Source organism: Rutilus rutilus, assembly GCF_951802725.1.
Source record: "Rutilus rutilus genome assembly, chromosome: 13".
Classification (NCBI taxonomy): Eukaryota; Metazoa; Chordata; class Actinopteri; order Cypriniformes; family Leuciscidae; genus Rutilus; species Rutilus rutilus.
Genome location: NC_140218.1, coordinates 19,007,596 through 19,034,104, shown reverse-complemented (window position 1 = coordinate 19,034,104; position 26,509 = coordinate 19,007,596). Strand labels below are relative to the sequence as shown.

The 26,509-nt window shown below is 37.1% G+C and overlaps 1 protein-coding gene across 2 annotated transcripts; it reads right to left on the bottom strand.

Moving 5' to 3' along the window:
- Positions 1 to 20,179: 20,179 nt before the first annotated feature.
- dtx3 (deltex E3 ubiquitin ligase 3) lies at positions 20,180 to 26,398 on the bottom strand. 2 transcript variants are annotated; one of them, XM_084427539.1, is made up of 5 exons: positions 25,872 to 26,396; positions 25,580 to 25,627; positions 23,749 to 24,551; positions 23,391 to 23,608; positions 20,180 to 22,279 (listed from the first exon to the last, which is right to left on the bottom strand). In XM_084427539.1, exons 2-5 carry the CDS (start codon positions 25,590 to 25,592, stop codon positions 22,204 to 22,206), a joined length of 1,110 nt encoding a protein of 369 aa, XP_084283665.1. In that variant the 5' UTR covers positions 25,593 to 25,627; positions 25,872 to 26,396; the 3' UTR covers positions 20,180 to 22,203. The 2 variants fall into 2 exon arrangements, with proteins under 2 accessions (XP_084283665.1, XP_084283664.1); XM_084427538.1 differs by lacking the exon at positions 25,580 to 25,627 and having other exon boundaries at positions 25,872 to 26,398.
- Positions 26,399 to 26,509: the final 111 nt, after the last annotated feature.

Sequence of the window (26,509 nt, the reverse complement as noted above, 5' to 3'; positions counted from 1 at the left end):
CAACACCACTGCTTCTGTCTTACTAAGATCAAACACTCTTTTGTGCCCCTCTCAGTCTTGAGTGTGATTGATGTTTAGATAGTGGGTCAGCGGTGTATGTAAATATGATTTTTTTTTTTTTTGTGTGTGCAATAATAATGTGACATATTTGATATGGCACTTCATTTGTGAAGGTCCATAAGCGTCAGTGAGCTCTGGGCAGACTAATGAAGCAGACAGAGCTGCAAGGATAACATGTGCCCTGCATTTACCATATAATGAAAAAGATTCAAAACCCGATAGCAGATATACCCGATAAAAAGATATAGCAGAATCAAATAACCCTTTAAATGAAATGGACTTTTAAAATAAAAGTTAATAATAATAATTAATTTGTTAGTGATTAAATTACACTTCTCATAAATAAAAGAAAATGAATACAAATATTGAATCACATTTTAAAATGTATTGTTGTAAAAACTGTTCCAAAAATAGATGACAGTATTTTTTTATATGGGTGGGAATCATGCGGTAACAGAATTTATTTATAGGATCAAATTAATTAATAATAAAAAATAGTTTTTAGTAAACTGAATTGAATATTGAATATCAATTCAACAAATTATGTAAAACATATGCCATTTTTGTATGGTTTAAATTGTTGCATATAGTCTAGAGTATTGACATTAAAAAAAGTAACGCAACAGTAAAAATGCACCTAACACAATAGCCAAGAGCAACTACAATGCAAAAAATTATATTATAACTTATGTTTTTACATTACTGTAACTCAGCAAAATAATTTAAGCAATTTTAACTTTTTTAATAATAAAAGATTAAACTCGATTTCAGTCAGTTTAATATAATTTAAGTTGAAATGGCTTGCCAATTTGATTACACTTAAAAATTGCGAGTTTTTAAGTTGAAAGAGGTAGTAATTATTTTTTCTGGCTGGACCAGAAGATTATATTTTTTTTATTATATTTGCATTTTTCTCATTTAATGCAACATCTTTCATTGCAAATGTATGTTATGTCAACATACAAAGTTTTTTTTTTTTTTTTAATACTTCACAAGTTTATGTAAAACCTTAACTAGTGAGGTTTTCTCTTTTCCTTTCCTGGTTTAAAATTCATTTTGGATTCCAGATATTTGGACTCCACTGTATATGATTCATATTTATCATAAACCAACTATTATGCTTGATATTAATGTTAACAAATTAGTGTAACATAAATATTCAAGGTTTTTATGTTCTGTTTGATTCTTTTCTTTCCAAAAATTCATAATTACCATAAACCACTCTTAATGGGAAGATTTTATTCATGGAATGTTAATAAACATCATAAACAATTTTGTTTACCCAAGCAAAATGTCTCTTCCATGTTTGTGCTCCTTTAACCCTTAATCACTCTTTGGGGTCAAAATGACCCCAATGGACTTTTCCTTCATTTTTTTTAAATGTTACCTTCATCTCAGGGGCATGAAACTCTGTGACTTTTCCTAAATAATCTATCTAAACATGCACAAAAAAACTGGGCTTGATTTGGTTGTTCTAAAGGTGTGTAAAAAAAAAAGTACCATTTAAGGTCTTTGGGGTCAAAATGACCCCACATTGAAAATGAATGGGAAAATGAAAAAAATGACTTTTTTTTATTTTGTTTGTCAAAAAAATAACAGTAAATCCATTATAAATCTGAAAAATTCTACAAATAAACCAAGGTCTGGTCCTAGTGCATAAATAAAAAGTAGAACAAACTTTCTATCTCATACACACACATACACACACACACACAAACACACAGATGTATGTGACTGCAACAGAGAGCATTTTCACAGAAATTGACAATTAAAATAAACAAAACTGGCATAAATCTAAAAAAAAATTACATTTAAATGAAGGTCTGGTCCTAGAGCATAAACCCAAAGTGGAACGAACGTTCTATCTCATACATACACACAAACACACACAAACACACACATGTATGTCACTGGAACAGAGAGCATTTTTATAGAAATTGGCAAATAAAATCAACTAAACTGGCATAAATCTGAAAAATGTCACATATGCAACATGGAGCTTGTTCCCAACTTCCCACACACACACACACACACACACACACATTACAGTCATGTCGTCAAGTGGTGATTTGTAATGTTTCTGCAAATGTATGTATAATAATTTGCAAAAGCAGATAATTCAAAATATATCAGAAAACAACAACAAATTCTTACTCTGACAAAACTACGTATTTTTTATGTATTTCAAAATGTTTAAATAAATATTCACAAAATATATATCATAAAGTTGTGAGGAGAAGTTGAAGCATCAAGAACAATGAAGTGAAAATGAATGAGTCTCTATGGCCCTCTATTGGATATATGTGGTCATTGCACTTTCTTTCTTTAATTATAATGTCTAAAGTTTTTCCACAAACCAGCAGATGTCAGTATTCTATCCCTAACACTTAGAGCAATGTCCAAAAACTATTTAGATTTAATTAAGATCATCATTTAAGTGATTTTTTCTTTAAAAAATCATTTTTCATGAGCCAATTTATGGCCTAGTTATGTAATTGTGCAGTAAATAGGTAAAAAACTTCAAAATTTCCACAAAAACACAGCATAAATGTATAGTTGAGAAGTAAATAAAAAAAATGATATATAGTTTTCCATATAAAAAATGTATATTTCCTTATGCAATCGCTCTTTAAAAGTTTGGGGTCAAAATGACCCCAAAGACCTTAAGTGTTGTCCTTTTTTAGGAGTGATTAAGGGTTAATCATCCTGCAAGCAGCTGACAGTGTCTGATCCCATAGTCCTCCCATGAGCACTTTGTCCACCCACTCTCTCTCTATAGGGCAAATGCACACATGATCAATTGTTCAGCGTTCCTGAAGCTCTGCCAGACTTGCTCTCTTTTGTTGTTTTGTAACAGAAGCAGCAACATCTTCCTTGAGTTTCTAGTACACATCCAAACACTATAAACGGTACGTCCTGTCCACGATTCAGTCCAGCAAGTCAAGTGTTTCTTGCGTGGATCAGTAATCACAAATTTAGCCATGATTCTTTTCATCTGTTTGTATTTATTTTGATGATTTAAACTGCTGCTCATTTAATTAAATATTGGTTCCGATTATAACAATATCCGCATGCCTGCTCTGCATAAACTGAAACAGGATATTGAGCAGCCCAAAGGAAAGACACACAAACATGCAACGATATGCACACACTCGCATTGTGCTTTTCCTCGTGCCATCACTAGGCAACAGTGCACACAAAGGCAGTGCGTTCTGATGTGCAGAATGTGACAGTGTTGAATGCACAGCCGGAGCAAAGGCACAAGTCAGGTTAAATGTCATTGTTCTCATTACCTCCAACTCAAAGAACGAAATATAGTCGAGCACTCAAGCGATGACCAACCGTGTTCTGCAAGTGAATCTGGCAAACAACAAGGAGGGGGGTAAACCGCTGTGTGCTGAACACGGCCAGGATGATTCATGCCTGTCAAACCCAGACAACTCACCCAAATGCACAAATACGCTTTTTCAGTTCAAGTGCCATGATGGGATTAAATGTAAGTAGGCTACTGTATGCTCTGCGTTGGGGTCACCTTGTCTGGATTTATTTTGCGACAATGTCCGCTGACTGTACGTTATCCTGCATTCGTTTTTTGCATTTAGAAATGGAAGACGCAGGGCATTGAAATGAAAAACAAACTGCAAGGTCTTGTGATGCATTTTTTTTTTAAAGGTTGAACTTATTGTAACTTGAGCCCCGCATTTTTTGAACGGCATGTCATGTGTGAAATGCTGCAAAAACGTGAGTGTGACGGTCAAAAGGCCCTTGTTTTTTTTATGTAAATGAACTAGATGGATGTCTTTGGCCCTGTTTACACCTGGTATTAAGATGTATTTTGGTTGATCAGATCACATGTGGACAGCACTAAATACAGGTGTAAACGGGGTCTAAAACGTTTTGAGCTTTCGAACGGATTATGTTTGTAGTGAACGACCACAAAAGACTCTCTCTACTGACCTGTAAACATTATGGGAAGCGCGCCAACCAGACGGGATTTAAACTTTGTTGGCTGGAGACCCAAAAAAATTTACCAAGCATAAACCATTCCTGATTTCTAACACACACTCACAGCATTCAGTGTGGTCTTGTGGCTGTCAGAGCAGAAACGAAAGCTGCTGCTCTCCATGTGTTTTTCCCTAGTCTCCAGGCACGTTCATATGTAAATTGCGCAAGCTGATTTTTCCCATTAGATTGAAAGGTCTGAAAAAGCCCATATATCTACCTGCCCATAGACCCTGCCCTCGAAGAAATCAGGACAGAAGTGGTTGAAACTAGACAAAAGAGACGGATTAAAACACCTGGTGTAAACGGATGTTTCTCCCTCGTCTACCTGTGATCCGATTGACCAAAACGTATCTTAATACCAGGTGTAAACAGGGCCTTTGATAATGTGATCATGTCTCACATATAGGCCAGCAGCCATATCACCATGTAGCCCAAAACTGGTTGCCCACTGAAGCTAAGCAGGGTTGAGCCTGGTCAGTACCTAGATGGGAGACCTCCTGAGAAAAAACAGGTTGCTGCTGGAAGAGGTGTTAGTGAGGCCAGTAGGGGGCGCTCACCTTGTGGTCTGTGTGGGTCCTAACGCCCCAGTGATGGGGACACTATACTGTCAAAAGAGCACCGTCCTTCGGATGAGACGTTAAACCGAGGTCCTGACTCTGTGGTAATTAATGGCCAAATTTGCCCATTGGCCCCTGTCCATCATGGCCTCCTAATCATCCCAATACGGCTTCATCACTGTCTCCTCTCCACCAGTAAGCTGGTGTGTGGTGGGCGTTCTGGCGCAATATGGCTGCCGTCGCATCATCCAGGTGGACGCTGCACATTGGTGGTGGTTGAGGAGATTCCCCCCTTCCATAATGTGAAGCTTTCACAAGATGTAAAATAAGTCTCTTGTCACTTTTTGAGGGTGAGCAAAAACGCACCGTTTTGTGTCTGTCCCTTTAAATGCAAATGAGCTGCTACCCCCGGCATAGGGGGCGGAGCTTCAAGAGCTCAAGAGCACACACACACATGCACTGAAAATTTAAAAAACTTTTAGCCTTTTATGTTCAAACCATAGACTGTAAAAAAATATGGACGACGCCCCTTCGCTCTCTTCCATTGATGAGTCTGCGCGGTAGCGATCTCGGGACCAGACCTGCGCAGTAGTGAGCAGGAAGTAAAGCCGCGAAATCAACGCTTCGCCCTCACTCTCGCAGAATGCACTCAGGGAGAGTGCATTCTGCACACTTTTACATTTTTTTTTATTGCAGTACGACAAGAGGCTTGTTCATATAAAGTAAACATAATCTCCTCAGTCCTCCGAAGATCCCGAAAAAAATGTCCGTTGGTGCTTCAGTGACTATACTTCGCTCAGAGAACCTGTCAATCACAGCTGTCAATCATGACGTTACACCACCACATCACGTAACTAACTAAAAACCAACTTATTTTTGAAACAGACACTTGAACTTACACCAGCGTGATAAAAACAACAGCAAATGAAAGAAACCACCTTTGGAAAAAAGATATTTGAAGTGTAATTTAATTGTTTAGTTGGTCTCACCAACGGGGCGGGGCTTATGACCTATACTAGGACCAGTCACGGGGCGGGCGATCGAGACGTTTTGGCTTCACTTTTCAGGGCTTGTGTGGCACGCTTGGTTCAAACCGGAGTCAGAAAGATGGAGAGACTCTAGAAGAAGTGACAACATGTAGAAGCAACAGGACATTTCTGAATGGTTAATTGATGAATTTATGTAGCTTATGCAGTGGCGTAGCGTCAGGGCATGCAGGGTATGCACGTGCAAATGGGCCCGGGCCAATAGGGGGCCCGCCCATGAGGAGCTTTTAATTAAAACGAGGAAATTAATTTTAAATTCGTGGCCACAATAAATATATTTCATTATTTTTTGTATGCTTGTCATCTGTAGTAATTTCTTGTTTCTCCCTAATGTCTACTTTCTCCGACATTTAAGGTGTGCATTTTTTTTTGCACCCCGCAGCTGACGTAGAAGAACTACGCTGTCATTTTTTATATGACGCACACTACATCGCCGCGCCAAATTAAAAAAAGAAAACACAGAGTGAGAGGTTACTATCGGCTAGCTAATTGAACATTAAAGGATGGACAAATACAAACATAAAAGTGGGGCATTAAAGAGAAAAAGGAGGGTGGAGAAGTTATAGTCGCGACACAAAAAGTACCCAAAATAGACCGTTTTTTTGTGCAAACCTAGTGTAAATGACAACGATGTCGAAGGTCCCTGTTACTGTTGACATCGTGGATGAATTTGCCGAAAGAAAGGCCCGGTGAATGCAACTAAAATGAGTGAGTAGTTTTATGTTTTTACATTTTGGGCCGCCGTGCCAAGATCAGTAGGCCTAGTTTATTATTGACATTGGCAGTGCCTTGGTTGTTTTAGATTTGTTTTTGTTCCGTTCTGGTTGTGAAAAATGGTTGGGTAGAGTGTGTTTTTTATGGTATTGTTTAGTATGGTATTTTCTTGATACACTACAGTGAACGTCTATATATGAACGTCTAGCCTATATCTATATCTTCGATGTACTTGTGGGCGGGGGGGCCCGTAAAATTTATTTTGCATATGGGCCCGGGACTGACTTGCTACGCCACTGAGCTTATGTGTAGTATCTTCCAGTCATTGATTAGCATATTCTGTCTTGATAATCATCGTGTTCCGGGGGCAGGGTTTATGTAAATTTTAGGGTTGGTGATGTCACTAACCCGGGAGGAATGTCGTGTAGTCCCTACCAGCCGTTTGTTGTAGTCCTTAAAAAGCGATTTCTTTAAAAGCAAATATCTCCCTTTGCTTTGAACTCTGAGCATTGTAACTTTGCAGATGTTGTTTATGCTCAAACAGCAACATTACACACTAACTAAAGTTAGAAAAGTGAAATCATAATCAACCACCCCTTTAAAAAGCACCTCAAGACCATGTGTATTTTTTCATTCTACTGGCCTGCATCTCACATTTTTTAACACAAAATTGCATTCTGTGTGAACTGCCCCAAACACATCCATCTAGCACATATTACATCGAAAAACAATGGAAAAGCAGCGCAGTGGAATTCAAAAACCCATTCTGTGTGTGTGTGTGTGTGTGTGTGTGTGTGTGTGTGTGTGTGTGTGTGTGTGTGTGTGTGTGTGTGTGAACAACATGAAATATCCCAGTAGGGGCCACAAAAAGTGTTTTGCATTATTCTGCGGTGCTTATCCATTGTTTGACAGACAACTTTGAATGTTACGTTTATGTTTTGCATCTTTTGCAGCGTCCCACACGACACAGTTTTCTAAGGGCACCCTTGTGTCCTAGTTGTCGACTGGCAAGTTCGGCAAATTGTGTTTGTATGAAACGACAGAGAGGTCCACGAGTCAGAGAGTCCAAGATGTGATATGAGCAACATGAAAGTAGCTCCATTTCCAGATGAGTGGTTTGATTTACAGCATTTCAATGGACAACAATGAAAGTGAGGAAATAGCCGACTGCTGAATGGTGCAATTGACCGGACAGAATGTATTCCAGAGAGTTTCTCCCTAAGTGTTTCTTTTACACGGTATAAGTAGCTACAGCTGAGAACAGGATGTGTGGTGTGACCAACTATGAGAATTGTTTCCCCCTCTAGGTCTGTAAAGTAACTCTGTGAAAAAGGAGTCCTACTCTAAGAGAATTACACTTTACTTTTACCTTGTCAGCAGGTTGACTGACCCATCCAGTTCAAAGCACAAAAATAGCTGCTGTATTGTCGGACCGAGGTCCGATCTGAAGGGCAAAGCTCTTATTGAAGGGCAGAGGATCGAGGAATTGGACTGAGTCGGAAGTGATGTTAAATCACAATGACATGCGATTAGGAATCACACTCACTGAACAAGCACTTAGAGGATGTTTCTCCATGTACTCACAAGGAATACATGGGAAGTGAAGCACAAAGTGAGCTTGAAGGAGGTTATGTAAGAAACACACAGTGACTTTACGTTCTGTGCTGCTGACGGAATCCAAAACAAGTCATGTCCTTGGTATTTGGGAGTTGATGTAGCTTTTGTGACGGTTCACTGCGGTTTTTCACTTCGCAGTTGTTCTTTTTGATTTAGTCAAGTAAACATATCGAACTTAGGTTTGCACTAACAAAAAGTTTTATTTTATTTTTAGAGTATATGGAAGATGATTAATATGGAATTTAATAAACATTTTGAAAATAAAACAAAGAAACTATGTAAAATGGAAAATAAATTTTGATAACACTTTACAATAAGGTCTTAAAACATTTTTAATGAGTATAAATCAAATTGTTTATCCATTGTTTGTTCCTATTAGTTCACAGTACATTAACAAATGTTAACAAATATACATTTGGATTTGAAAAATGTTGCAATTGCCATTTTCTAAGAACAATAAATGATATAGAAGAATTGTTCATTGTTAGTTCATGTTAACTAATACAGCTAATGTTAAAAAGCAAGACATTATTGTAAAGTGTAACTGATATATTGAATATTCTGCAGTATTTCTATAGGTGACTAATGAAAAAAATACATGAATTATAGATTTTTTTCTCAAATTTTCACTTATGGTTATGCTGACAATCATTTGTAATAAAAATGCTGGCATAAAACAGAAGCATTTTCACTTGTAGATTCCACTGTATATCAAAATACCACCACGGTAAGGGTGGTTTCAAGTCCATAAAATATTCATCATCTCATCCTGCAGCAAGGTCTGTTTTGACTTGGTGTTTGTGTGCACATCCTCTATATTTTTATGAGCACTCCATCTTTCTCAACAGCACATTGATACAGACCAAATAACCAAGAGCTCTCACTTTGTAGATTTGTTTCTCCTTAAAAACAGATATAATCCTTGTCTTCATGCATTTTCACAGCAGTAAGTCCGTTGTCATGGGAACATGAAGACGTACACAGGGAGAATGTTTCCTCGTTCCAATGTCTTTATCCAACAAGATATAGAGAGTCACTCATCCATGCATCCATGCACGGTGTGAATATTAACACTGATGTGAAGAGCTCCTCATACATTTTTCATAGACTGAAACGCCTAACAATCACATAGAGAGATCAGACAAAGAAAATCAGATGAGAAATGCCACCTGCTGGCATAGCTTGTTCCATTGTATTCATTATAAACGCACTGTATTCTAATCATGCGGCCAAAGCATAGGGTAGACTGTGTACAGTTGAGACATAGGTACAGTTGAGACACCTTAAATAACTTGCGTTCGCAGCAAGCACAAGTTATGATTTTTGCTGTGCACATGCGTGGAAACACACTGTGTAGTTGTTCAGTGTTGTGATGACAGGTTAAACGCCGTAATTAGCCAGCATAGGACGCAAATGAAAATACAATTTGATATTTGTGATATTTAAACTGTGTATTATTAATAAATATTGTTTAATATCTTCTTCCTGCTTTATAAATTTTAACCAGTGCTAATTTAAATAAAATGAATGAATATAAATGGTTGAATAAACAAAAATGTTGCCCAGTTGTTATTTTCTTTATTTGTCTTTATTTTTTATATTTAAAATGAATTGTTAGTTACCTTTACATCATTAGAAATGGGTGTCTCAAATGTACCATGCACTGTCTCAACTGTACCACATGGGTATGTTGAGATAAAAAGCACATTTTTTTTATGAGCTAATTGTGGAAAATATAAACTACTTGTGGGTATTATTGATTGATAATATCTTAGTCTATAAGCTAATTAAATGGCATGTGGCATGCCATGTGGAAATTCACTTATTTTCATTATCTATTTTTGTGTGAAAAATCTAAACGCAAAAAGTGTCTCAACTGTACTCCGTCTACCCTATATGTTCAACCCAGAACCTCTAGTTTACCTAAACAGAGCTAGATGACATTTATATGTCCAGGCTGCACAGGTCATGGCATTTAAATCATCTGCAGCTGTAAGTCTTTCAGCCTGACCTATTTCTGTTTAAGCCAAGTCTGACACACACTAGCAGACACAACAGACCGAACACAAACACACACACACAGCAAAGTGTATGGAGCAAATGTGAGATAATGGGACTTTTCAGGTGACTGGTGTTGCCTAAAACCAACAGTACCTCATGGTAACCACTTCTAGTGATATAGCGGACTTGTTTAGAGTTCCATCAATACAGCTCCACAGGCCATCTCTCCAATCTTCTGCACGACTCATTAGGCTAAAGGCCTTGCTAATGGTGGCCATGTAATTGGAGTCATAAATAAGGCAGCCCAATCCAGACATGTATCACCAGACAACCAAAAAAGGAATGCCTGCAGCAGATAAAAGAGGCCTTATTAACCAATGCCAATGCCAGGCCACAAAAAAAACACATCTGTCCTGGTACTATCATGAAGTGAGAAGAAATTCTCTTCGACTTGTTTTGCTCAAATGAATTGACTATTCTCAATTGATCGCAATGATTCCAGCTGCCGTAACTAATAGTGAAAAGTGTCATGCAGCATTCTATTTAGATCTAGTAGTCTACCGCCACATCAGATGATTCAATTTACAACCTGTTTTTGCAGTTTTTAACATTGTAGCTAATCAAACGCATCATTGCAATGGCCAATCAGAGATGTTTAAAGTAGTTACAAGCCCAACATCATCCTGCACTCTCGCAAATGCTCTCAACATAAATAATAAGAGTAGACATTGAAATTATATTTAGGAGTTTGAGCAAGTATGTGCACTCACATTTACCGTTGTTCGAGGAATTTTCGTAGGAGAAATTCAATCGCTTCAATAGAAATCTGTGCGATTGGGAATTTTGTGTGAGGGCAAAAGCTTTCCACATGCAGATTTTGCATCGGGTTCAAATCATGCAATTTTGACCTGTTGACCAACAGACAGACAGCTGCTTTAAAAGTGACTTTGGTGTGAGATGCGCTTCATACATTGGTACTCTATTGACAATTGTCACGTGTGGCTGTAATCACACGATGAAAGAAAACAACAAAAAAATACTTTAATTACAATTTAACTGGGAACAGGCAGGAGATCACAAGCATAATAATCATCAAACACAACCACATAAAACATAAACGACCTAACCATGAACAGAAGGAACTAAGGGCTTATACACACAGGGACTAATCAACATAACATGGAACAGGTGTGTAACTCAAATCAGAAACCATATCAACTAACAATGGCTGTATTTAACTCCACTTTTAGCCATACTTTCCTAAGCACTTCCTCTCAGGGGAAGTCAGAAAATCATAATTTTGAAGTGCATTCAACTTTGTCAAGTGGACGAGGGAAGTTTATTTGGACAGATCCTCGACCCCTCGATTTTGACTGAGGGAGCGAGTCTACTCAACATGTACACTTCAGGTGGATCCATAGACCACTGCAACATGATTGTGATGTCACAGCAGGTTGCGCTTAATTTACGCCCATCCCACACAACTCTAGTGTATGAGTTTGGAGTTATTTTGACATTTAACTGCATTTAATATTTGTTGCTACCTTAAGCGGACTGTTTTTTTAAACAGTTATATTTTATTATGTATTGTTATCATTTTTGTTTGTGTTTTTTAATATTTAATATATTTGTATATTTATTTTTTTTTACAGCCCAAGCATACATAAAGGCCAATAGAATGGTGCGTAAAACAAATTTTAGAGCTTTCCATTTAAACACAATGCAAAGGTTCCGCCAGTAGTGGGCACTCGTGCAACGTAAGAAATGACGTACATCTGAGTGAATGAGAGAGGAGGGAAGTTAGCAAGGGAAGGTCATTAAAATTGGACTTAAACGCAGCCAAAGAATGAGAACACTGGCGAACAGGGAAAATGAAACCAAACACAATTAAACTCAACAAACTCCTGACAACAATAGACATTGGACCTTTTTTTTTTTAGCGAAAATTGGCGAAATTTTGCTAATGTGACCGCACCTTAACCTATGATTATAATGGAGTTTTTAGAGCATAAGGTATATAATTTATTCACAATTTGAATTAAAAAAAAATGTTTTTAGTGCTGCTAAGAGGACCAATGTGTACTTGATTGTTAAGTCACTGTCTTGACCTTGAAATGTATAAATAACAAACTATTTCAGAAATGTTTTCAGCTTATTTTGGATGCATAGCCAACATTATGTAATGTTTCAGATCAATAGAAATGATCAACAATTTAGATTGTTGTCAATCATTTCAGCCCTAGATAATTCTAGAAAAAAACTAGGCCTACAAGTCCAAAGCTTAAGGTGCTGGAAATCTGCGACCAGCAACCATGCTTGAAGATGCTATAACACAAACTAACTTAGTGACTCTGACACAAAAGATATGAACGGAAACATTTTAGTTTGAGTGGGTGGAATATGAAAGATGCTTCTTATGACATTTGCAGTGATTTACACTTATGACATTTGCAGTGACATGTATGCCTCTAAGTAAATTATGGACAACAATGTTTGCTGTCCTGATGACTGCATTGAAAATTATATGCCAGACCAAACTGATGAGATGGAACACACATTGAAGTTTGTGTTCAACCAATAAGAAATGAGCATCATTATTCTGAGGTGACTGTGAAAGTTGTAAGATTCTATACAAAGGATTTATGGAAGTTATTTTAAGGTAAGTAAAATTTCAGGACTGGTTTATAATTTGATGTTGAATGACATGCAGAAGGATCATCTGAATCAACATATCTTCTGGTTTAATTTGATATACCACACAAGCTTTTTATTACAGCAGTGGAATACAGTTTAGGAATTTAATTTGCAGCCAATAAATATGAGAATATTATTGACGTTTCAGATACATAGCACAAAACTTGTCTTCCCTATTCCCTATGCCTAGAAAACTAGATCTAAATGTTTTACTGAAATCAATCATTAACATTTCATATAGTGTTAAAATTGCATGGATTTATGTAATTCAGTATTTCCTTCTTCAGTACCATCACAGCTCTATCATCCTGCAAGCGAACGATTCCTCTGTGACCCCTTTTTACCCACTCTGTGGACATTAGCTTTCTAAAATAAGAATAGTTTCCAGGGGTAAATACTGATCACCATTTTTATTTCTCTTTCACACAGAGCAATGATGATTATGCTTTAACTCTCATAAGCGGCAACATAGGCTTTTATAATTATTAACTGTTCGAGCAAGAGCCTTCAATCTGTCTTCTGGAAATCCAGCCAAAGCTGCTCTCGTGCCCTAATGGTGAAGTCTGCCTGTGAATCTCACAGGAATCTAAAGGGCCTCCTCTGCTAAATCTTGCAGAAGAAAAGCCATACGATGATCTGAACCAGAAGGTACAAGTGCCTATGCATTACATTCTTCGAGTCAATGCTAGAAGACAGATACAAAGAAACAGAAGCACAAAACAACCTCGGCACCGTCAAGTAAACTGCCTGAGGCTCATGGCTGTGGGGGAAAGAATCAGCTTGTTTTTCCAGATAATTATTGACATATATTTAGTACCCAACTGTTACAAGTACAACAAATATAAATTATGTATTATGAATAAAGGATAATGCACAATTCTTTGCGTAATTTAAAGGGAAAAAAAATTTGGGCAAAAAAACTATGCATGTAACCAATCTGTCATTCTGCAGCTACACTGATTTAAAGTTGACATGAAACTGAGTTTTTTTTCCATATTCTTTCTTCCCTATTCTTCCATATCTGTGTGAAACAGCTTCTCGAACAAGAAAAAAAATGTATGGCGGGACTTTTTTTTAATTGGAAATTGATTGGGTCGTTGTTGCTTGCTATAGACCTTAGTCAGGGTAGCGCCATTTTACATTTTTGACAGGAATGAAAACGAGGCTTTCAGAAGACAAAAACTCCATAAAACAGTTTTAAAAGTTGTGAGTTGTGAAAATTACATTATATAGGACTTTCATACATTAATGTCTATCCCTCAAAGCCTCGTTTTCATCTGTGTTGAATTCAATACGGCATCTAACCTGACAAAGGTCTAGCTACCTAAGTAAGTAAGCTACAACAGTATATATTTGATTCACTAAACAGACCCGATTCATATAGAATGATTCATATGGGAATCCAATTACTACACTGTCCAGTTTTGATTACCTATAAAGAGTTGTTCGTTTACTCGTTTACAGCTCCTAAGAGTCATTCATTTGGAATTAATTTGGACTATACGCTGATTGTGCTGTATATTATTGATAAACAAAAAATAACAGACTCATAAGAGTCATTCGTTTGAGAATCGGTTGGACTACAGTGGCTATGCATGTTTTTGATTCATTCGAAAGAACCGACTCAAAAGAATTATTTGTCCGAGAATCGATTGGACTACACTTTTAAAGCAGTATTTTTTTTGATTCACTCAAAAGACTTGGTTCATAATAGTCATTGTTTTGGTTGGACTACTTTGGTTGAGCTGTGTGGTTTTGATTAACTAAAAAGAGCCGATTAATAAGTGTTATTCTTCTGGGAATAGCGTACCGCACGATATACGTCACCTTTTCTCATTAATATTCATTAAGCTAGCGACGGTTGCTAGGGGGGTCAAACTCGCGCGTGTCACTCATGCTAGACGCATGTAAACAGTTTACGGACGAGATGTCTACTGAGCTAAACCTGCTAACTCTGTCCGAGAATGATGTCCCCGGTGCCAAATTCACTGGTATAGAAGTAGAAGAACATACAAATATTCAATTGAAGAGATGGCTTGAGTGTAGAGGGCTGAAAAAGACGGGAAAAAGAGCCGACCTGATCCAGAGGTAGATTGTTATCGACAGAATTTCTCCCCAAAAAAACATCGCCTTACGCCACTGACAGTGACATTTTGCAGTTTCAACAAGCTATCTTTTACCACCCTATGTCCTGTCTGTCTAGGGTTGCCAACTTCAGAAAAGGAAAATACGGGACAATCGTGGTTATTTATAGGAAAATGAGGGACACTCAAAACTGTACGTCATTTCAGTGTCTGCAGTTAAATATGTGTTTAAAAGGTTATCAGACATAAACACATTAGTATTGCTTTACCTATTTATGTATTTAATTATAAAAATAATTTTAATGTCATACATAAAAAAATGTCACATTACAAACAAACCATCATTCAAAATAGCAGCATTTATCTAAAATAGAAAGCTTTTTAACATTATATAGGCTTACAGTTCAAAAGTTTGGGAGATTATTCTTTTGGGAAGAAAATTAAAGAAAGTAATTGCCTACTTTTATTCAGCAAGGATGCATTACATTAATCAAAAGTGACAGTAAAGACATTTATAATGTTACAAAAGCTTTCTATTTACTTTCTAAGGCTTTTTTTAACATTAATAATAATCAGAAATGTTTTTTGAGCATATTATTCCTTCAGGTAGATTACATTTTTTCTTGCGTGGCTGGATGTTCGACTCATGAACAATAATCACGTTGTTTGCATTCGCCAAAATTGTTTTGCCGAAATCAAAACGTGGACAGTTAGCGCGAGACGAGTCCGGCTTGAAGAGGAAGCAACCAGACGGCAGAGGATTATGTTCGCAAATCAAACAATGATTTGTCTCAAAACAGTGATTAAAAAAAGCTGTGATTGGATGATGACAGGTGTCGGTGATCATTCTCAAGTGTCGGGACACGGGAGGTCACGCACGGGACAAATAAATTAAGCCCAAAATACGGGACGTCCCGCCTAATTTGGGACAGTTGGCAACCCTATGTCTGTCATATATACTATGTCCTCTGGTTGTCTTACGTCTGATAGTTGTTGTGGGTAATTTATATTATTATTATTATTAATGTATTTATTTTTTGTTTAGCGATCGCTAATGCTACTTGGTCACAACCAACAACACTTAATTTTTAATTAATATCAAATCTAAATTCTCTCAATTATTTTACCCTCCCCCCTAAGGCTGTTTCCTTACTACAGAAAAAGTAGTTCACATTTATCCCTCTGGGTTTTTGGCTTCGGGAAACGAATAAAGAATACATCCTTCATATGTGGACGGTCATAGTGTCTGGAGTCGTTTCTGCAAGTTCCATAGCAGCAGTGTTTACTCGGCATGTTCTTATTTGAGGGATAACCGGCAGAAAACAAGCAGTACTAGCATGAATCATAAGCGAGCGCGCTTCTATGTTGACCCCCTTCCGGTTTACGTTGCTGACGTCACGCGGCCTTGCGGTCTAAAAATAGCACTCGTGCGGCACGCTATTGGTTGGACTACCACTGGTTACGCAGGAAAGTTTTTGATTCACTCATTAAAGTAATTTTACACTGCTTGCACTGTTGGTTTCTTGTTGTAGCGGTGCATGGCTGTCGCTGAAGGGGCAAACGGTGGTGACGATTCACGGTGCCTTAGGGGATTTCAAACGATTTCAAAGGGGCCCACAGCAACAACTTGCAGATACGGCCCTGTTTTAGTAGCTGTTCTGTCAGTCTCGGCGAATGCACGTGTGAGTACCGAATGTACAGAGTACCGACCCGAGTCTCATTCTCTCTTTTTTTTTTTTTATTAATGCATGAGACTGAAGTAAAACTGGATTTTGTTTCCCATCCCTAGGCAGATTGTTGGATAAAGATAGTGCATCATGTTAATGCCTATGCTATAGAGAAGGTGTGTTGGGATGAAAAGAAGGAGAGCGATAGATAGAGAGACAAGAAAGAGAAAGTTGGAGAGAGAGAAACAGCATGCCAAGTCTGCCCGAGTGCAGATCTTATAATTAAAGAGCACCGTGGGGAGGGGGGGCACAAGGAGCTCTGTGGAGAGGACAAGAGGAAAATACGCACAATGCTAAAGCCAGAGTCTCGTAAAAGCACATAACTGATCTACCAGATTGGTAAGACTGAAAGGTTTTTATTTTATTTTTTAAAAAACAGTAGAAATGCTAATTTTTGCATGTTTCACCATGCATTCTGGGTTTGTTGCAATGCTTCCCTGCCCCTCGCAACCCCCACCCTCTCATTGCAGGCAGATGGATAATGACATGAGTGAAATTGCCCAGGGAAATAGATATGACAAACCAAATCACAGAACATACAATTCTGCTTCAAATGTTATATGCACCATTTCACACTATTACAAAACAACAAGAAAAAATCTTATTTGTCAAATTGTATTTTTTCATTATTTGAGGCAAGGATTGCAGATATTAATAAGCAAATACATGTATATTTAAAATATTTTTTTTTATTAATCTTTGCTTTGGAAAACAGGATATTCATGCAATGCTACAATATAAATATCAGAATATCAGCTCACCAAAAAGGAAAATATCAGCTAGATTTGTAATCATTATCCATACACGTGTTATTCAGACAAACAAGCACACATTCAGTGCTCTCAATCCTGACAATGAAGGGATAGAAGGAGGAGAGAATAGAGAGAGAAAGGCAAAGACAAAGAGCTCTTCTGGCAATTTTTGTCGAGAGGCAAGCCTGGCTGGGCCAGATGGGCCGGACCGTGAGATGGGACAGCAGCAGATGTCCAGAAAAGCTTCGGCAGAGCCTCACGGTCCAGCCTGCACATGGGCATCACACACCTGAGCCACTCCAGCCATTCAGCTCTCACTGACGACTAATGGCATAAATGGGAATGAAAAGCTCCTTTTGGTTTAAGTATCACCATAAAGCTTATGCCAAGATTATTAAAGGTCCAGACAAGTACACCATTTATTTTAAAGTCCTTCCTGTTCCCGACATTAAAACAAGAGCGACTTGTAACACTATAGAATTCCATAGAATCAAATGACTTCCATCCATATGTGTCACCTCTGGAAAATAAATAAATAAAAAATGAGCCATTCTCTCTCGACCAGACAAATTCATATGTTTGTTATTGTCCCGTTAGTTAATGTTAGTTAATACATTCATTAGAATTAGCTAACAATAATACATTTGTTTCAGTATTTATTAATCTTTGATAACGTTAGTTAATAAAAGCACAACTGTTATTGTTATAGTTCGTGTCAGGTCAGGTCCATTATAAGATACAACTTTTGATTTTAATAATGTATCAGTAAATGTTAACATTAACTAAGATTAATACATGCTTTATAAAAAAATGTATTGGTAGTTCATGTTAAATAATGCAGTAAACTAATGTTAACAATTTGAACCTTTATTGTAAAGTGTTGTCATTATGTTGTTTTTTTTTTTTTTTTGTATACATTTTTTTTTAACAATAACTTTTATTGAAATTTAAAAATAGGTTTTATACTGGGCACATTAATATCCAAATCTATAACAATCCATCTAAACATTTCACTATTTTATGCTGACATTTCAACAATTTATCTTTTAAGAATATAAATGGAGATCCCCTCCCTTCGCAGAAACAAAAGAGTGCTCGGTTAACCTTGCCAAGATCCAGGTGACATTTCCATACTCTTATTTAACACAGAGAGGCAGAGAGGGGTCAGGGCACTACTGTAGACCTTAAAGCAGATGGGGATTCAGTGCATTGCTCAAAGGCTCGCTGGCATAATCAGAGGAAATGCCCTGAGACACATTTCAGCACGGGTTTTCCAAGTACAGTGCTGTGCTCTTATCATTTCACCACCCGTCACTGCATTTCTGCCAAAAAACTCTCAAGAATTAAAAAATATCGCCTGCAAGAAGATAATGGAATGTTTTAGTCACTGAAGGCACTGAATGGAAAATATTCTTAGCGTAGGATTTTTTTTTTTATTTACGTCAAAAGTCGTGTGTCCAATTAAACTCTACTGTATATTGGCGCAAAACATCATTTAGACGCTAGCCAAATTAGGTAGATGCCAACATGGACAGGTTGCATCCCCCCATCCTCTAAAATCATAACACAAAATGAATGATACGACGGTGTCACATGTTCTCTAAAGGCTTGTCCCTCCAGGTATTTTGTGCTACTGAATGCAGAGATTAATAATAATAATTATCATAGTGTTGTATAAGATTTTTACTAGGCTACATACGATTTACAGTGTTCTGGGTGTAATTCCAGACGATGGAAGCAGAGATGGATCCCTACGATGGAATGGGCCTTTGTTTGAAATCTGGCTAGGCTACACATTCTGGTAGGAAGGCAGAAATGTTGTTTGTGTCGAATAATTGAATACATTTACCATGGTTGAGGTCCTTCTGTTATCATAATAATGTTATGATATTAATTTTAAGAATGAGAATAGGCTACACGATAACAACAAACATACACTACTTCAGATTCACCCTACACTGCAGTTTTTCAATCCAAAACATTTATTTGCGAGTTTAGTGAAGTGGTAAAATGGCGCCCTCTGTTGAGCATCTTAAAGCACTGCTTTTTTTTTTTTTTTTTTGAAGATTGCATTTACTGCATCACTGATGTCAAGGGTCTAATGATTTTTTTCCCCCCAGGAATATTTCTTCGCCAATTGCACACAACTGATCCATTGCTAGGCCTAATATATTTCTTTAAAGTATTAAATATAGGGGCGACTTGGGCTAGTAGTAATAAACTGCAGTCAATATTCAGAAACATGCCTTTAAAGTATAGGCTACAAAAAGGTTATTGAACAATTCCACCGTTATTGCTCAGGAAAAAAGCTATAGTTTATGGCATACTTTAACCTTTTGTGATACATATGCAACAACAACAATAGTGAGGCATGTTGTCACAAAAGGAACCTGTTATTGGGGCTTTACAGACAAATTGTGAAACAGCAAAAATATAAAGTGAAACATACTAAAGTATCAAACCATTGCAATGGAAACTGTAATGAATACATTTAAATGTAGTTCAAATGTAGTATTATGACTTCCTTTTCAGTCAGTCACAACAAATCGAACGAATTCAGGTCGATAGTGTCCCAATCAACTTGAATTCACCCTCCTTTTAGTTATAAGCAATTATAACTAATACCAAGGCATTCTTAACATTCCTTTAATATCCTAAAGCTTTTATGGATAATGTTGAAATTACAGTTGATCCATTTATTAGATGCCTGACACAAAATGTGCTACTCATGATGAAGGTGATGCAAGGGTAGCTTAAGCAGAAAATAATTCATGACAGCTGAAATTCCTGGCAGGATATCCTGAGAAGATAGGTCATATTAACAAAACAGTGAATCACTGCCATTTTGTCATTTACAGAGATAAACACATGAGGCATTGAGAAGTTAAATCTGGAAGAAGAAGAAGAAAACAGAACACTGTCTAACAGAACAGAATCCCTTTATTCAAGTATGAAAATGTAAAGCACATTTTTATTTGTAGCATACAATTCAATTATGTAATACAAATCAACACAACTATAAAGGCAAATTATTTAATTTGAACAATCAGTCATCTGAAGAGGTCTATTTTATAAATCTGATTTTGAAGTGCATAGAATTTTGCATGACAGTAACATTTAAGTCCTACTCATCCTGATTGAATTGGTCCTTCATAACATAAAGGTGGGAGTACGAGAATACGGTATAAAAGAAAAACTCAAATCTGATACTGTTTTCTGTTTAAAGATACTGTAAAACGTAATCAACAACACAAAAACCTTCTTAATACAAAGTAAATGTTTTGGTTTGCGCAAAACTATCTGAGACTTTAAAGTATGATGCATTTTGCTTAAAGCTGAAAGACTGCTATAAAGTTAATGCTTCATATTGATCAGAACACAGTTTAACCAATACTAATGAGTAATAGTATACTGTTAGTAATAACAGGCTGTGACCTTTAGCAGAAGGCACAATAACATTTCAGTGAGAGAAATACAAAACAAATCTGATAAAACTGCGTCATGAATGAATCTCACGAACCTGGGTCATATCTCACACAAAAATCAAAAGAAGAAAAAAAAAATTTACATTTGGTATTTGGAAAGAAAATAAAGCCAATTATGTGTGTGTGTGTGTGTGTGTGTTGTGTTAAGTTATTATAAACATAATGTATAACATTTCAGATATTTAAACTTAAAGGTAGTAAAGTAAAGGTAAAATCTTTCATTTGTGACAAAAAAATGATAATTGTGTAATATAACAATATGCTATTATATAAAAATAAAAACAGAGAATAATGGGTATAACAAAAACCGTAATGGCACTAAAATAAGCTAAATGCAATAAATATATTTTTTTTTCTTTGGATTTTAGAGTTAAATGTGACCTGCATGTTTTTGTGAGAGTCATTTGCTGTGTTATTGGATTTTTTTCTACTTCAGCAAACTTTGTATGGACGATTCTGCTGAATCTTCACAATAAAATCAGTGCTATGCTTTTCAGTCTGAGGCATAAACACAATGGTAACAGCAAAGTTTTGAGCTATTATGCTTTTAGTTTGGTTTAAGTGGTTCACACGCCCTTTCGTTTTGACATCATTTTATATATACGTGACAGAAGTTTTAACATCCAAAATGGATGAACTCAAAAATCTGTAAACGGCATAAAAATACAAACTGGGGAAAACTGAATCCAATGAACAGAAAGCAAAAATATTTCTTTTTATGCACATCTTATTGAAATGAAAGACAATAATGGGAGTTATAAAGGATGAAAGCTAGGACAAAGTGAAATCGACTTGCATCTCTTTTACTAGGACCTTATTATTAGAAAGGCCCACAAATAACCTCTCTAGATCCTGCACTCTGGAAGATCAGGCAGAATCCACTTTAAATCCTCATAATAAAAAGATTACCTACATTGCAAAGTGCCTCTTAGTGCTGATTACTAGAAAAAAAAAAAAAAAAAAGTTGTATGGGATTGTCCCAGCTGTACCCATTTAACTGTGCTATGCCATTAGTCTCTCATTTGTCTCCACCCAGATGTTACCATAAACTAAAAAGGTTATTAAGCATAGTTTAGATGGAAGAAACAGAGTTAGAAGAGGGAGGCTGGCAGCCTAGTGATTCTAACCTGAAAAAAAAAGGTAAGAGGAAGGTTGTACTGCAGAAACGTGTACACCTTCACATTCACACTTTAGCAATCCAGTGGGTATCTGAAACTCAGCTGAGAATATTGAACAATCTGTCTCAGTAAAGTGCACCCCGGGTTTGTACCACAGAAATACTGTATTCACTCAGGTAAACTAAAGAACAAAGCTAAACATAAAGATTGAAATTAAACATAGTGAAAACGGTGTCCTGCAGCAGATGACTGTGGCTTGTTTCGACACAGTGGGTTTGTGAAGAGACTGGTCAAGCGCACACGTTCGCCATCCTTTTGAAACTTCTCAAGTGCTAGAAACAAATCAGTCAGCCGTTATCCCTTTCTCGCGTAGTTCCTCTGTCACCCGCACAAGGTATGTAGGATCTGGATAACCAAAGCTGAAAAAAAATTAAAAATAAATCAATATTAAGTTAAATTCAATTAAAACTGAAGTTAGAAAGCTAAATGTTTCTCTATCCCTTCCATATTAAAAGGTATTAAATTCATTTATAAGCCAATTTACAAGTTTACACTACCGTTCAACCGTTTGGGGTCAGCACAATTTGTATTCATTTTTTTTATTTTTAAGTATTTAGTACAGCAATGAATACACTCAATTGAAAGACAATTGACAGCGCAGACATTTATAATGTTAGTAAATATTTATATTTCAAATAAATGCTGTCATTTTGATCATGTGACACTGAAGACTGGAGTAATGATTTGGCTTCACAGGAATAAATAACATTTTGAAATATTTAAATACAAAACAGTTATTTGAAATGGTAATAATATTGCACGTTTTAACAGTACATTTGATCAAATAAATGTAGCCTTTAAAAAAAAACCAAATTTTTGAGCAGTAGTGTATCTCTGCACATCCTTCATTAATATTATTTTAATGGCTTTGTAAATAAATTGTTAAATGAATGTGGTATTATGTGCGTCATTATAGACCAGGTTTAAAATGCAACACGCTGCAAAATGTTATATTGTGTATACAATATTTACACTATGTAGTAACATCTCTGTCCTTGGCCAGAAAAACAAAAACAACACCTTGTAAATGTATTTCATATTAGAACTATCACGATATATAGGTGCTATAGGATGGAAATGTCTGCTCAAGCTTCTGTTTGGCTGATTAAAATTAATCAAACAAACATATGGCAACATGAAACGTGGCACAAAAACATTTCCTCTATTTTTTTCTATGAAAGCTGATCATGATTTCAGGCATTTTTAACCAAGTCGCTCTGATCATAAAGGTTTAGTACATCAGAATCACTAGAACCTCATAAATCTACTGCAAAAAAATTTAACAATTTAGTGCATCATTTATAATTTGGATTTTTGAATATATCTTTTGGGTTGGCTTTTATCCAAACCAACAGCTTTAAATAAAAATACAAAAATAAAAAATGAAAAAGGCAATTCCAGTGAAGAGATGCCTGTGGTATAACTGATTTTCCCAGATATAATTTAGCAAACAACTATGAAATTGCATACCATCGTGGTCCGCCCCATATGGAGGTCTTGTGGTGGATATCATTCCAGGTAATAACGTTATGCATGCCAGTGGTCATCGAGGTGCCTATGGTAAAGATCAGGCGCTGCTCAAATGCCCGCCGCAGCATGCAGAGGACACGGTTTCCCTCAGGGCTGTCTGGCAGGTATGCCACCCGGTCTGTGCCTGGGTACCTCACCCCAGGGTTTGGGTGCTCTTGCTGAAAGAATTTTAAAACATAATAGTGTTTGATTACAGTTTTTGTGTGGAATTTTTATGTGCTATATAATGAAATCTGGTCTGTGGTGATCTGAATGCAAAACACTCGGCTGTTGTAATCCGCCTGTAAGCAGTACTTACCGCTTGCAAACCGGGAGGGAAACTGTAAATAATGCATATGCAGCCATAGCCTTCATGGCCAGGCAGCTCCAGGTCTTGGTCTCTTTCAACCATCATGCTCCCATTGGCCGGCTGGTTCCCGATAAGTTGACCATACACCAGCCTGCACACAGGACATGCCTTCTTTACTTGAAACGCCTGTTCTAAGCAGGACCGACAGAACGCGTGGCCACATTTGTCCAAAGTTGTCTTTTCCACAATTTCGCCCATGCAGATAGAGCAAACGGTGCTCTCTTCTTCATGACCGACGGCTAATTCAGCCCCGGTCCTTGCCACTGCCTCATGTTGCATGGGTAAAACCACACAGGTCTCCATGTCTGCGTTTTTCCTGTATTTCTGCTGTTGCCTTTGCGAGCGGCGTGGTTGAGGGGGAGGCGGAGACAACAAGCTCCCTTCCCCGTCGGGCTCCACCGCCGTCACACACGGTAACAGAGAGCGTTTCCTCTTAGGAGCTGCCTCCTGTTTGGTCATCTCCTTCCGGGCACAGCGGCATAAGTCAATGAAAGCTTTCCGTGTAACAGGAGAAACCGGCCCATCCATCATCCCAGTTCTGGCCCTGCTGCTTCCCTCCACCGGGGAGAGCCGCACGGCACAGCAGCCGCCACGCTCCCCGCGTCGGATGATGTCAGCGCTTAGTCCCTGCTTGTCCTCGAAGTCGACCAACCAGGGCCGTCCAGCGGCTGCAAGGTAATCCCACACCGCCTGCGACACCAGCACCTCGTCACTGCCCTGCCCCGCGCGCACGCTCATCTCATCAGATGAAACTGGGAGGAAAAGAGATCAGTTTGCAAGAGTAGTTCAAATGGCCAACATTAACAAATTTTGCAATTATTTAGTGCTTTATTGTGTTGCTACATTTACACTATGCTGTACTATTAGGTACTTCACATTTTCCCCCCAATATTATTGGTAAATAAAATAAATCAACTATATATAGTTAAAAAGTACAAAATATATATTTTAAATTGAATAAATAAATGTTATATATTATATACGCATACATACATGTTTCTTTTCCTTTTTGTACATTTTAGGTGTCTGGTCATTATTATTATTTTTACCATTTTAAAAAGCCTTTTAGCTTTTTATAAAAAACAAAAGAAACACATTTCTTTTTAAATTATTTGATGTAGTCTTTCATATTAATTATAAGAGGTCTTAAGAATGGCATAACAATTGTACAAAAAATACAATTTAAATGCTAATTAAACCAGTTTTAGATGAAATACTGCTGTAACTGACTGATGTCATGTTAACTTACCAATTACAGTAATGTTCAACCTTTCACCCTTTTTACAATTCTTGAAGTTAAATATTAGCTTGCTTGTGCTTGTTACCGGTTCGCTCTTTCCTTGTCAGGAGAAGCATATGATGAATAATACACGTGTAATGAGTCAACCCTGCATAAATTCACAATACTTCACACCTGACAAGAGCTGCAGGCTAGCATGCAGATTCTTCTCAGTCAGATCTCACAAGCTCCCTGTATCTCTTATAAAAAGGATTATATTAGAAGGTTTAATCATTATAATATAATTTACCCTTTCACAATCCAATTTATTTGTGGCTGTGCAGCAGAAGGGTGGAATATTCTAGACAATGAAGTTTCTTGCATGAATAGGCTGTGCTAAGTATTATCAGCTCGTTCAACACCAACAGGCAGCTGTGCAGAACCACATCAGCTGCTCTGAAATGTGTTCACTGTATAAACAAAGGATCGTTCTGTGTTGCACTACCTGCTCATGAATGTCACTTGATGCTTGCAGTGATTCCATTATTGAAACTAAATTACCTTGTGATCCCATAAATTCTCGTTACTTGCAGTAACAGGCCTATTTCCCTGTTTTAGAGAAAATAAATACACAAATTAGTAGATCAAGACATTGTTTATATTTAGCGGATTGTCCAGTAACCTGACACACGAAGAAAATGATGATGGCAGTTGCTTTAACCTAAGCATTTGCTAAATTAAAAAATAAAATAAAAAAAACATAGTGACAAAGCCTATTGTGCTCATGTAATAAATTAATTCACCTTCTGTAGAGACTTTGCCGGAAGAAGAGATGAATATAAAGGGAACCTACCGCAACTAGAGAATGCCTGCTTCCACTCGATGAGGAAGTCAACAGACGACCGCTGCATTGAACGTGCCGTAAGAAAAACTATGATAATTCTTGCGAATTTATGCTTGGGATATCCTATTCAAGTTCAGATGACACTTCGCTTGATCAACAGACCAGCTCAGTCTCTTTGTGGTTTCCCAATTCCCCGTCCTTGGCCAAAAGAAGACAACATGCATACAAAGAACATCGTTGACTGTCACGACGAAAGTGTTTTGCCTTTGGCTCCTTCGCGACTCTAACTCGGCGTCTCTATGTCATATTTCGTTATCACATAGTTCGCTTTCAGTAATTACAGTGAAAATGCCCTGAATACACGGTAATCTAGGCAGGAAGTTCGTCACTCTCGTGGTCGTTGGTTGAGCCGGATTAGCGATTACAGGATGTGACCACTGTGTGGCGCTCTTTAAAGACCACATCATCAATCGTCTTGTAAATGTATTGTTTGACCTTTGTGCTTTTTCTGATTAACTCCTTCTGTATATATATTCACGGGATAGATATTTTTAATTATTAATCATTTGCAATGATTAATTTATTAACATCACTGCCATTGTTATTTATTTGTTTGTTTGTCTGTTTGCCGACACTTTTTGTGTATT

What these genes read in the sequence shown, in the direction of transcription:
- dtx3 (XM_084427538.1), bottom strand. Translation starts at nt 25,929, where the DNA reads ATGCAGCGGTCGTCTGTTGACTTCCTCATCGAGTGGAAGCAGGCATTC. An exon ending in GCAGGCATTCTCTAGTTGCG is followed by an intron (nt 24,552 to 25,871) that starts GTAGGTTCCCTT and finishes TTTTCCTCCCAG; the next exon opens with TTTCATCTGATGAGATGAGC. An exon ending in TCCCTCCCGGTTTGCAAGCG is followed by an intron (nt 23,609 to 23,748) that starts GTAAGTACTGCT and finishes AAATTCTTTCAG; the next exon opens with CAAGAGCACCCAAACCCTGG.